At 40.6% G+C, this 14,223-nt stretch overlaps 2 protein-coding genes across 4 annotated transcripts in view; both read left to right on the top strand.

The window, feature by feature from the left end:
- The window catches only part of LOC134207130 (frequenin-2), a 616,630-nt gene that overhangs the window by 280,983 nt on the left and 321,424 nt on the right, over positions 1-14,223 (top strand). The gene's annotated exons all lie outside the window — the stretch shown is intronic.
- On the top strand, positions 1,883-2,906 carry LOC134213354 (uncharacterized). The gene is made up of 2 exons (XM_062692347.1): positions 1,883-2,653; positions 2,877-2,906. The coding sequence occupies exons 1-2, from the start codon at positions 1,883-1,885 to the stop codon at positions 2,904-2,906; spliced, it is 801 nt and encodes a 266-aa protein (XP_062548331.1).

Below are 14,223 nucleotides of genomic sequence, written 5' to 3' on the forward strand. Positions count from 1 at the left end.
AACATGGACAATGCTCGAGGAGGACTTGCAAGCACTCGGAGTATTCGAGAGACGGGTGCTTAGGACCATTATTGGCGGTGTGCAAGAAGACGGTGTGTGGTGGCGAAGAATGAACCATGAGCTTGCCCAACACTATGGCGAACCCCGCATCCAGAAGGTAGCTAAAGCCGGAAGGGTACGATGGGCAGGGCATGTTGCAAGAATGCCGGACAGCAACCCTGCACGGATGGTGTTCGCTTCCGATCCGGCAGGTACGAGACGACGTGGAGCGCAGCGAGCGAGATGGGCAGACCAGGTGCAGCACGACTTGGCGAGCGTGGGGCGTATTCAAGGATGGAGAGATGCGGCCTCGAACCGTGTATTGTGGCGTCAAATTGTTGATTCAGTGTTATTTGTTTAGATGTAAACTAAATAAATGAAATAAATGAACTAATGCAAATCCTTAAAAAATTTCTAGTGCCTGGAATAACGAACGGAATCTTTGCTCCACCAACAGTCGTGAAATCTTGCTCACAAATCATACATAACATTTTCAAAGGGATGAGAATCCAATTCTGCAACCTCAAGTTACCAGATTTAATTTCTAAAAGAGACCAAGATGAATTTGTTCGTAAAACCCATAATTTCAACCATAGAAATTGGAAGCTTAATTACGAAGAAGTTCGTCAATCAGTATTTTTCCCAGAGATGTTATCGATTCATTCAAAATTTCAATCACGAGAAGAACATATGATAAACCGTTGGAGAATATTTTCATAGACGTTTATATTAAAGAAGGAGAGAAGTTCTTAACAATCGTTGATTCTTTTTCCAAATTTGCCCAAATCTATGAAATCTGCAACGAAACCAACTATCAAGGAACTGTCCGGAACCCTTATCAAATACTTTAAAACTTTCGGGATACCTAAATCGATCACTTGTGATCAAGCTACTTCATTTCGAAGTCAAAATTTTCGAACATTCTTGGAAGAAAACGGTGTTGCCGTTCACTATGCCAGTAGCAGCAATAGTGATGGCATCATCGAGAGGTTCCACAACACTCTTTTAGAAATGTATTTAGCGAACCGACGCAAAATTATCAATCTGACCTACTATCAAGGACTTTCTTTAATAACAGCCTTATATAATGATGCCAAGCACTCGACAATAAACTTGACACCAAGACAAATAATATTTGGAAACTCCACCGCGTTGGACTTAAAGGATATTAACATGACAAAACAACACATCATACAAACCGCCAAAGACAATATTGCTAGAAGCTGATGAACAAAATGTAAGAATAGTAGAAACAGACAAAGGGTATCAGGACATAAGAACTAGGGAAATTCTTGCTAAAACAAAGGCCAAACCGTCCCCATACGGTTATAGGTACAGATTAGTCGAAATTTAGGAACAAAACGATAAAACAGTTACCGACACTATAGATATAAAAATCCATAAGAAAAACTTAAAAATATAATTTAACTTACGAGACGTTACTCTCATGACTCCTTTTCAGTCTATGTGTCCTACTCTGGACATCAACGGCTCGGACAGACATCCGTATATACGATCTGACCCACAACCCCCTAACAATCATACCTCTAGGACAATCCTCTAGGACAAAGCAACAACTACGTCATAATAATATATCCTATAAATTTGACAGATATCAAGGGAGCTATAGATTTGTTCAATTATGCAGTTAACAGTTTTGATCTAACCGATTCGCTTCTCGAACAAGTTATTAGGAAAAAGATAGACAAAATCAATCTGACATTCGATAGAAGTACGCCTCAGAATAGATTCAAGAGATGGGAATCACTCGGTAGGGTTTGGAAATACGTATCAGGGAGGGTATCTTCCGCGTCAGGAGATTTGAAATTTATTTGAAAACCGAATGAAGAACCTTACAAACACATTCAATTTTCTGATAAATAATGCGCAGAAGTTAGAAAACGTTACATTCAAAAGTTTCGATTCACTCAATTTTGTATTCAAATTAGAAGAACTACTATATTATTTAGAAGTCGTCGAAGAATCTCTTACACTGGCCAGACGTAGCATACCAAGTAGCCGCATCATCCAAGGAGAAGAATTAGAAGCCATTCAACGAATCCTTCGCAACAACGACTTTGGACTTAATTCGGTGGACAGCATTTTGAATATTGCAAGCTCTTACGCAATGTTCAACAAAGATAATATCATCTACGTACTCAAAATACCCCTAATTGAAGGAGCATTATATACGCTCAACTTTGTCGAAGCAGTAATTGCAGATTACCGCATTCATGTACCAGCACCATTTTATCTGAAAGGACAAATTCCACTCATCTCGCATGTTCCATGTATCAAGCTCAGAGCTCTCTTTGTATGTTCCAGTAGCAGTTTGGAACCACTCACAGAGTGTATGCAAAAGTTAATCTCCGGAAAAACAGCTGATTGCCCTATAGAACGTATTTATGGAGGTAAAATTATACGGAAGATTAACGATGGCAATATTGTAATCCACGGACACAATATAACTTTGACATCCAACTGCTCAATTACCAGGTCCCTCAGTGGTCCAAATCTCATTCAGCATTCACACTGTACTTTAAAACTGGATGACGTCGAATATTCCAGTACTAACTTGGAGATACCACCCTTCACACCAATTACTGGAATTAAGGTAAATCCGACCAAAATCATAAACCATATTCCATTGGCACATTTACAGGAACTGCATTTAGAGCATCGCAACCACATAGAACTCCTAAACCTAACAACAGAGAACATACATTGGAAACTAGACATCTATGGGTGGATAACCTCCGCAACAGCGACAACGTTACTGATCATCATATTGGGAACAGCCATAGCCATGACATTTAAATTCTACATTTTGAAAACACTCTCCGCATCGAACACACCAGAGGAGATAAAGCGAAATAATCCATCCGAGGAGCATCCCGAGTCGAGAAGCATTCCGCTTCTTCCGCAGCTAAAGAAGGAACCCGAGGGCGGCTTCCAACTGGAAGGGGAGCCGTTAGCGAATCGTACGGTGCATCACGCCACGTATATGCACCAATCAGCGAAGGTGCCGGAACAATCGCCGAATCAGCAGTTTTATATTATAAAACTGGCAGCAACGTGGCTCGGCCTCATTTTCATCAGTGCAAGTAGTGTAGTAAATAATGTTAGTGTTTATTGTAATAAAGAGTTTTCTAAAAAGTTAGTGAAGGTATCCCCTGCCCTAAGTAGGACTGGTCTTAATTTTCGGTGAGGACATGTCTCAAATTCCGGACTGGTGTTTTTCCTATTCCTGGAAGAAGAATTTGTTTTAAATACTGAGATGGATTTGTTCCCAATCCTGGAAAGTTCAAATCCTGATAAGAATTTGTCCTAAATCCTGATTGAGATTGATCCCAAATTTTAGTCCCAAATTATACCCAATTCTGGCATTGTCCCAAGTCCTTACCAGAATTTAAACTAACCCTCGCCGGGATTAGAAACAAATCCGAGTTTATGGTTTTGGCAAATCCTCATCAGGATTTGTTTGAAAAGGACAAATTCCTGAAAAGAATTTGTCACATATCGTGGTAAGGATTTGCCCTAAATTATGGCGAGGACTTGTCCCAAAAACTGACTGGTACGGATTCGCCCTGTTTCCTGATAGGGGTTCGTTCCAAATCCTGGCCGGAATTTGTCGAAACCCAAAGTAGAGTGTTTTAATGAAATCGTGATAAGAATTTTACATACATCATAGACATAAAGGATTTATTTCAGTAATCAATGATTAAATCACCGATTTATTCGATTGATTTCCTTTTTAATGAATCTTAATGGGCTGATTATTAGTGAGTTGCTATTAATTTCAATTTATTAAATCATGACAGCTTAGTTAACCTTTTGTCTGTGCTCTGGGGTCAACATGACCCCAGGCCACTTTGAGTGGCTGCCATTTTTTTAGTTTTCAACCGATTCTCCTAATTTTTGGTAGTTTGGTAAAACTCGCCGAGATCTGTCTCCTAGGTGCAAATTGAAAAATCTTGAAAATATGCGCTACAGTGTCCTTTTTTCAAAAAACTTACGTTGTCTGTGCTCTGGGGTCAAATTGACCCCAAATTGAAATTGCTATAACTATTTTAATGTTTGGCCAATTTTGGATTTTTGGGGCTGTTTCGAAAGATAATTTAATCATCTTTCAGGTCGTTACCAAAGATTGACTATAGGTGGGCGGGTACATCGCGGGGAGGGGTTTTCGTAAAAAAGGGTACAAAAACAGTGATTTTTCATGCTTATTTTATTATATCTGAAAATCCTACCCATTTTGAACTGCACCTTTTCAAAAAGGTTATGCAGGAAGGCGTCTGCTTTGACATGAGGCATTGATTAGTTTAGCGCTTGGTCGCTAGGTGGCGGTGTTTTTGAATTCATTATCTTACACTACTCAAGTAACTCCAATATATGGAATTTTCCTCATTGTAAATATTCTTATCGCACAATTTTGAAATTTGTAAAGATGACGTCTGTAACAAAGTTCGTCTGGTGGCAATAGACTGTCATTTGACGGAATAAATAATAAGGAAATTTACAAATAGGCGGCGCTAGTGTACTTGCAATATTCTTGCATATATGAAATATTGCTTTAGCTTGAGATCCCTCATAGGTGTAGGACCAGAGTTGTATTCAGCAACATTGTTCAGGATATCTAGCACTACAAAGCGGTGCTGAATATAATGAGCACTTCTTCTCATTTTTTAATTTGTGCGATAAGAATATTTACTCTGAGGAGAATTCTATATATCGGAATATCTTGAGTAGTCTAAAATAATGAATTCAAACATACCACCACCTGGCGGCCGAGTTCTAAACTTATCAACGCCTCATGCCAAAGCACATGCCTTCCTGCATAGCCTTTTTTTAAAAAAGTTGCAGTTCAAAATGGGTAGGATTTTCGGATATAAGTAAAATAATCATGAAAAATCACTGTTTTTGTACCCTTGTTTACTAAAACCCCTCCCCGCGATGTACCCGCCTACCTATAATCAATCTTTGGTAACGACCTGAAAGATGATTAAATTATCTTTCGAAACAGCCCAAAAAATCCAAAATTGGCCAAACATTAAAAAAGTTATAGCAATTTCAATTTGGGGTCAATTTGACCCCAGAGCACAGACAACGTAAGTGTAGGCGCTTACCAAGGAATCCTACGTTGTGTTTGGTCGGTAATCGATGAAATGACGGTAGCCAATAAAATTTGAATTCTTCACCAACAGATGTCTCATAGGAAACTTTACTCACCAACTAAAAAAAAACACACTACAAATTAACTTCCAACTAGATCGCTTTATTGTACTGGTTGTTCTTGCATGCACTACTGAAATCGAACTAACTTACTTTGGCGGGGTGACGTATTAGCTAAACTTGGTTTGGAGCATAGGTTCATATACTAGTTGCCAGTTTAATCAGGCGAAAATCTAATGATCGTTTTGGAAACTGTTATAATCTAGATGCGTGTCACGGATAAAGCAAAATTGCATGCAAATGATGTTCAAACGGTACAAGTGTGATGCTTATGTTTATCATTGCGTCAACATACCCGCCGCCTTGAATGATTATGTCTTTCAACAAACGTCAACAACAAATGAAAACAAAACAGTTCAGCTTAGCTTATGGGATTACAACAGGTAAGTATTTTTGTCTTAATTCTAGTTGTTTTATCTATTTTCAGGTGAAAATTGCTTCTCAAGGATCGATGTTCGACTCGGCGTTGTACGTTCTACGATGTTCCTCTTCGGCAGCTGCTTCGGGACGTGGTAGAAGGCATATTCGCAATTGGTCGCATGATGATTCCCTTCGCCGTACGGAGTTTCCTAACAACAACACGGGTCAATTTATCTCTTCCAGGATGAGTTTCAATTATACGAGCCAACGGCCAGCGGACCACTGGTAACATCTCGTCGACTAGGATGACCATTCTCCCCGGCTGGATCTCTTCATTCCGGATGGCAAACTTGGTGTCTTTGAGCAACTCCTGCAAATATTCCGATTTCCAGTGGCTCCAAAATCGCTGCACCAGTTGCTGAAGCTTTTGGAAGTGGTTCAAGGCGCACGTCGGTGTATGCTGGAAGTTTGGGTCGGGCAGAGCGTGAAGCGACGTCCCGATGAGAAAGTGTGCCGGAGTTAATGCTGCAAGATCATTGGGGTCGTCGGACATCGGCAGCAATGGGCGAGAATTGATGGCTCCTTCAATTTGATGCAGTATGGTGTAATATCCTTCAAAATTCAAAAGTGTATTCCCTAATTGGCGAAATAAATGCCTTTTGGTAGTCTTGACCGCCGCTTCCCATAGGCCACCAAAGTGTGGCGCTTTGGGAGGAGTCAAGGGCCAAGTGATCCCTTGTTGAGAGCAAGCCGAAGCGATTATGCGCTGATCGTCGTTGCTTTCCAATCTGGCAAATAATTCAGCCAGTTCTCTTTTAGCCCCTTCAAAATTTTTCCCATTATCCGAATAAAGGTGGGCTGGGATTCCCCGTCTTGAGACAAACCGGCGCAGAGCCGCTAGAAACCCCTGGGTGGAGAGGTCCCCAACGAACTCCAAATGAACGGCCTTCGTGGAAAAACAAACGAATAGGCACACGTAGGCTTTTGTAGGAGATGCACGCTTGTGAATCGGCTTCACGTACAACGGACCAGCATAATCCACTCCAGTGTGGAAAAACGGACGACTAGGAATGACTCTTGAGGTAGGCAGCTGGCCAATTTGCTGCCGAGCAGGTATCGGATGTTGGCGTGAGCAGCGGAAACATTTTCGAACGACACCTTTGATCAAACGACGACCATCCAACGGCCAGTATTCCTCGCGAATCGTAGACAAAAGAAGGCGCCCGCCGCCATGGACAAGTTTCAGATGGTAATGCTCCGCAATCATTCGAGGAAATGGATGATTCTTCGGTAGCAGGGCAGGATGTTTCGACTGATAAGGAAGTTGGGACAAATTGAGTCGTCCTCCCACTCGCATTATTCCCTCACGATCCAAAAACGGGTGTAATCGTCGCGTGGAAAAATGTTTAGGAACTGGATTACCCTTCCGCAGCTCTCTAATCTCCTCTTTGAATGCATCTTGTTGGGCAAAACGGATGAGAAGCATGTTGACATCGGCCAATTCTCTGACGGTAAGTAACTCCGGGCATGCATGGTTGTCTTGTGGGATTGCAAGTGGCTGGGTTCTGGCTCTCGAACGAGTTCTAGCGATGAAGCGTAGGCAGTAACCGACAATGTGCAGTAGACGACTGTATGATGACCATCGAAGAAACCAATCGTTGATGCTTGGCGTTGTTTGAACTAATACGGTGACCTTTCTTTCTTCCAAATCTTCTTCAGGAACGGCTGCTGAACTTGAAATTGGCCAGGCAAACGGAGGCTGCGCTAACCAATTCGGACCATGTTTCCACACATCGCTGGTGATTAATTCGTCGACTGACATCCCACGCGAGACGAGATCGGCAGGGTTTTCACTTCCTGGTATGTGACTCCATCTTCCACCACGAGTAAAGTGCTGGACTTCGGATACTCTATTTGCGACGAATGTCTTCCAAGTGTTTGGCGAAGAACGGAGCCAGTGCAAGCAAACTTCTGAGTCTGACCAAAAGTAAGATGCTGACACGTGTACGCCGATGGACTCTTTTACGCGATGGTGCAAATGAGCCGCCAGCACGCATGCACATAATTCCAGTCGAGCAATGGATAATCGTTTCAAGGGCGCCACCTTGCTTTTGGAAGCCAGCAGCTGTATTTTAACCATTCCTTCGAAACTCTCGCAGCGAACAAAAGTGCATGCTCCGTAAGCAACCGTTGAGGCATCTGCAAACGTATGGAGTTCCACGTTGACGCCAGGAAAGAACGCATAACGGTCAACCCTATAAACAGCAATTTTCGGTAGCTCGTGCCTAAAATGCTCCCATTTTAATCGAATGGTATCTGGTACCGGATCATCCCAGTCGCAGGAAAGCGACCACAACTCCTGCATAAGGATTTTGGCCTGACAACAACTGGTGCGATCAAACCGAGAGGGTCGAACAAGCGAGCAATGTCCGATAGAATGGTTCGTTTTAGGGATAATCGTCCCGGGATTGGACCTGGGACTCGAATCGGAGGTGGTCTGTCTCTGGTTCCCACCGGATGCCAAGGGCTTTGATAGTTTCATTCGGTGAAAAATGTAGGCTAGACTGCGTTCCTATCTGATCGCTGGCGAGACCATGGAGGACTTCTAGTCGATTTGAGGTCCATTTTCGGAGATCGAATCCTCCTTTGCTGAGTAGTTGAGACAGCTCTTCCCGCAGTCGGATCGCTTCTTCCACCGAACTGGCTCCTCCGATGAAATCATCAACATAAAAATTTTTGGATAGTGATGGACCGCCCAATGGATACGCATGGCCTTCGTCCGTGGCAAGCCTTTGAAGTGTGCGTGTTGCAAGGAAGGAGGATGGAGCTAGGCCATATGTTACGGTTTGCAGTTCGTAGGTCTGTACAGGAATGTTGCTATTGAAACGGAACAGAATACGCTGAAGAGGACAGTCATCAGGATGCAGCCGAACTTGCCGATACATTTTGGCGATGTCTCCGACTAGGGCCACTGGATAAGTGCGAAATCGCAATATTATTGAGAGGAGGTCTTCTTGGACCACCGGACCCACACATAGAGCTTCGTTTAGTGAGAAGCCGGTCGAAGTACGGGCAGAGCCGTCGAACACGACTCTAACTTTAGTGGTGGTACTTTCTTCCTTTATGACGGGGTGGTGGGGTAAATAATAACTTTGAGAGCTATTTCCGTCGTCCGCTTCGACCAATCGCATATGGCCGAGGGAGAGGTATTCACTCATAAACCTGTGGTACTCGTCCTTCAATTTCGGATCTCGGTCCAAGCGTCGTTCTAGCTGCTCGTACCTTCGAAAAGCATTGATCTTGGACTCTCCAAGCATTGTGTCCAAGTTAGGCTTCCGCGGTAGGCGTACAATGTAGCGGCCTGTCTCGTCACGAGACGTGGTGGATTCAAATACATCTTCACAGTGACGTTCTTCAAGAGAATAGTTGTTGCACACAGTTAGCTGCTCTGTTTTCCAAAATTGCTCCATAGTATCCTCCAGAGTCAGCATCGATATGGCGACGACACTAGGGGCGGTGTATGAGCCTTGAGTAGACTGACTTGCTGAGCCCGTGACGACCCAGCCAAACACACTGTCCAGCAATATTGGAAGATTAGCGCCCAACTGGAGACGAGCGGTGCTAGGAAAAAATGTATGGAAATATTTCGCACCTAGGACCATGTCAATCTTTTGACTCTTGTTGAACATAGGATCAGCTAGGGCTAAGTTCTGAGGGATCTGCCATTCTTTCACTGGAATGTCTTGTGCAGGGAGATTCGCAGTTACCGTATCCATCAGCAAAAAATCAACGCCGCATTCAAAGATGTCGTTCCTGGATTTCACACGTGCAAAGATTGACGCCTGAACCTTCTTGGATAAATTTCCAGCACCCTGGATGATAACGTTCACGGGATTCCTTTTAAGATGTAGACTACGTGCAAGTCGTTCAGTCATTAGGTTTGGCTGAGAAGCACTATCGAGCAAGGCACGAGCTAGATGATCCTGACCGTACGCATCAACAACCTTTACTAATACAGTCAGAAGGAAGACATCTTCACGTGGTTGTGGAGTGGATGCATTGGCAACGACCCGAGATACAGATTCAGTGGCTGCGACTGCGGTTTGTGGCAGGGATTCTACGTTAGAGCTAACACTAGTCTGAATTGCTTGTGTTGGCAGGGACGTACGAACTGCTGAGGGATCATTGGTTGACCTAGAGTACTCACCAGCATGCAACATGGTGTGGTGCCGCTTGTTGCAGTGCTTACAATTGAAATTCGATTGACAATTACGAACCATGTGATCACCTTTCAAACAATTGTGACACAAACGTTTACTTGAGACGAGTTGCTGCCGTTCGTGTACCGAGAGACGATTGAACTTTGCACATTTCATTAGGAGATGCTCCTGATTGCAGGACGGACATTTACTTCCGCATTTACTGGTCACGGCACCAATTTTATGTAGGCGCTTACCAAGGAATCCTACGTTGTGTTTGGTCGGTAATCGATGAAATGACGGTAGCCAATAAAATTTGAATTCTTCACCAACAGATGTCTCACAGAAAACTTTATTCACCAACTCATAAAAGCACACTACAAATTGACTTCTAACTAGATCGCTTTATAGTACTGGTTGTTCTTGCATGCACTACTGAAATCGAACTAACTTACTTTGGCGGGGTGACGTATTAGCTAAACTTGGTTTGGAGCATAGGTTCATATACTAGTTGCCAGTTTAATCAGGCGAAAATCTAATGATCGTTTTGGAAACTGTTATAATCTAGATGCGTGTCACGGATAAAGCAAAATTGCATGCAAATGATGTTCAAACGATACAAGTGTGATGCTTATGTTTATCATTGCGTCAACAGTAAGTTTTTTGAAAAGGACACTGTAGCGCATATTTTCAAGATTTTTCAATTTGCACATAGGAGGCAGATCTCGGCGAGTTTTACCAAACTACCAAACATTAAGAAACATTAACATTAAGAAAGTTATAACAATTTCAATTTGGGGTCAATTTGACCCCAGAGCACAGACAACGTAAGTTTTTTTTGAGCACAGACAGAAGGTTAAATAAAACGACGTCGGTGGCTCAGTAGATAGCGAGACTGTACAAGAATTCAGTAAGAATTTTAAAATACTGCCTCTCATAAAGGAATTCATTTTTGAGGAAAAGAGGAATGGGGGCCGTACACATTTTACGTAAGCACTTATGGGAGGGGGGTCGGTCGATAACTTACGCTCCATATAAATAAAAAATCATTTGTATGAAAAAATCTTACTTGGGGGGAGGAGGGTCAGAAAAACCCAGAAAAATTGCTTACGTAATAAGTGTATGACCCCATGCGACAAACTTGATTCGATCCATGAAACTCACGATAGGGTGGCGTACCAATAAACCATACTCCCACCGAAACTGACTCAAGCAACTGCGCATATGATGCGCTGTTCACCGAATAATCGCTCAAATATTCATAGAACGCCTGTTTTAAACTTCGATACATATGTGATAGTCGATTTCCTGACGACGTTGATTTAAAAAAAAACTTTGTTGTGTACCTTACCCTCTACCGATCTTGCAGTAGGGTCATATAAACATTCAACTGATGCAAACACTACACAGTAGATCTTGTGATATGGAAATAGGGGGAATGACGGCTTTGGCAGGTTTTGTTTTATTTTTGGCAGGGGGGGCACGGTGTAAAAATGGATTATTATCGAAGTTTCATGTACCTCTGTTTTTTTTCTCAGAAAGTTAGGCAAGGTCATTAGAAATGAGATACGGGTGTTTTAAAATATTTCATCGACGATTTTTGAAAAAAGTGATTTTTATTGTTTTCTTCTCTAATATACCGTACAAAAGTCAATTGATAACCCAACACAGGATCAATCATTGTAATTTAATCCTCAAAATTGATTATAAACACATTTGTAGCCTTTTGCCTTTCTCTTATCTATATAGTTAACCTATCTTTATACGGGTATAAAATTAAAAAAAACATTTTTAAAGTTCAAGCGTTCGTAAAGTATTTTAGTGTTAATTTTATGTTTTGAAATCTTTGCTGAATAATCTATCTCTGACATCTATATTGTTCTCTGATGAATATTGTTTTGCAATTCTATCTTCTGACATTTTATTAGATGACCTGCCCACTGGAATGCGCGTATTTTATGAGATTCAGAATGTTTTCTCCTTTGATGATGGATTTTGCTTGTAATTCATGCGCATGAGCCACATGTTTTTTGCCTCTCGCCGAGTATTGTACGCAGCATCTTCCGCTAGAAAATCTGAAAGTATCCTAGAATTGAAGAGTATCCTAGTATCGAAGTGAGGAATTATAAAAAGCGAATTTCGTTTCCATCTGAATTCTTTTCTTTACCTGTATTGCAGACCAAACTTAGACTTAAAACTGGTTGTCATGAGCTAATTCTTTTTAGGCAGACATTCTTCATAGCAAACGTCATTGCCAGCATTGTTAGTGTTTGTCAGTGTTTGTCAGCATTTCAAAGGTTCATTTTGCTTATACAGCTTTAAACATATCCCTTTACTTTCACTGAACAACACTAAGCTTATCTCTGTCTCATGTAACCATGTCTTCATCTTGAGAGCTTATGCATATGATCCAAGGTTTTGCAGATGAAATTAAGCTCTATATGAAACGATCGCAGAGTAGTGGTGGAGACTTTTATCTCACTGAAAGTTGAGATGGTGAGAAAGGACATATCCATTCACTACCAGTAAAAGTACATTGCTCGGATGAAATAAAAAATAGAGGATGTACAGGAGATGATTGGAGGCTTTGAAGAAATAGTTCACATTGGAATCTGTGAAATGGGATCCAAAGTAACATTGTTGTAGCTACTAATGTATAATGGTTTCATAGCTCAACTGAAGAGTAAATACTATCTTCAAAACATTATATGTAAAATCATATTTATTCCTTGGTGAGAAACGGTTTTTTACTGCTTACCAGATTACTGCTCATAAAAGTATGAATGACTTACACAAATATGGAATCAATCAAATGTGAGACAGTTATGCTTGTAGCAACAATATAGCTTCCGTAACATGCAACCGGATATGGAGTTTTGCTATATCCATCCAACAGTCTATTTCGGACATGAAGCGTGGTAATTATAAGAAGGCCAGTAAGGTTTTGGGGTTTCAAGCAAAATTCTCGAACAATATTAGGTTATTGTACATGGTATGTACCCACAAATTTTGAGAACTGTATCTAGAAAAATATGAACCCTTTAAAATATGGCAGACTGACAATGGACTGACATAGTGCGAATGTCGAATGAAAGAAATGTAGTACAACATTCAATAGAGATCCACATTTGGGTGGAAAAGATGATAATTGCAAAAAATAAAATGACGCAAAATATAAAAATAAATAATAAAACATAGCTTAGGAAGGCTTGAATTACAGAAATCGATATTTTCAAATATTTTGATCTACAGATATGGTTTTCTACTGAAAAGTCTCAAATGTGACATTTTCAATTTTAGGATTAATTACAATGATTGATCCTGCGTTAGGTTATTAATTGACTTTTGTACGGTATATTAGAGAAAAAACAATAAAATCACTTTTTCAAAAATATGATGAAATATTTTAAAACACCCGTACCTCATTTCTAATGACCTTGTAACTTTCTGTGAAAAAATCAGAGGAATGAAACTTCGATAATAATCCATTTTTTACACCGTGGGGTTTTTTATGACTGACTAGGCTCAATTTGGCCTAAAATTCTTTGCATATCAAAGAATATTGTGGCAAATTTCATAAAATTGGTCGACAAAACCCCCTGCCAATAATAGAACAAAACCTGCCAAAGCCGTCTTTCCCCTAATACATTGATGTAATATGGATTGTTGAACAACATTCTAGACATCAGAACCTTCAATTTATATTCGTACTGCACAATTGACATCAAACCATTCTGTTTACTTATTTTATATACAGTGTATTTTAGATAAGATGCTTTCCAAGCTCATCAAATATTCAATTCATTGAACAACGCAAATCTAAAACTTATGACCTTTTTGTTTCTTCTTTCCAGGTAAGTACAAAGTACAAATAGTTTGATTCGTAAGTATAGTCCGCCGATTAAATTGCTATAGGGTGGAATCGATTTCATTATTTATTATATATACGCATATTCAAATATGCCTTCCATTCTTTTCTTATTTTGTATAACAAAATCCTTATTATATGAAACTTGTTTACTCCAGAAAATGTCCAATTTCTATACAGAAACGTTGAACAACATAACAAATGCTGTTCACATATCCGATGAATTCTATAAAATATAAATCTACTACTTCTACTTTGAATAAAGGTGACGCCTGTCCAAAAACCGTCGGAACGTTGTGAATCGGAGTAACTTCGTCTTGCATTGATTTTCCAATGATTTTTTCTAGTTCTTCTGAATTTCCCGAAGGTTTCTTCTTGATTTCTCTGAAATCTCTTCCGGATTTTGTTAGAAATCCTTCTGAATTACTCAGTAAAAAAATCTAGGGAAATTCTGAATCTCCTCAGAAAATTCTTTACAGTTTTCAAGGGAAACATTTCTTTAAATTTCAACAATACGTAACTTCT

Source organism: Armigeres subalbatus, chromosome 1, assembly GCF_024139115.2.
Source record: "Armigeres subalbatus isolate Guangzhou_Male chromosome 1, GZ_Asu_2, whole genome shotgun sequence".
In the NCBI taxonomy this organism is placed as follows: Eukaryota; Metazoa; Arthropoda; class Insecta; order Diptera; family Culicidae; genus Armigeres; species Armigeres subalbatus.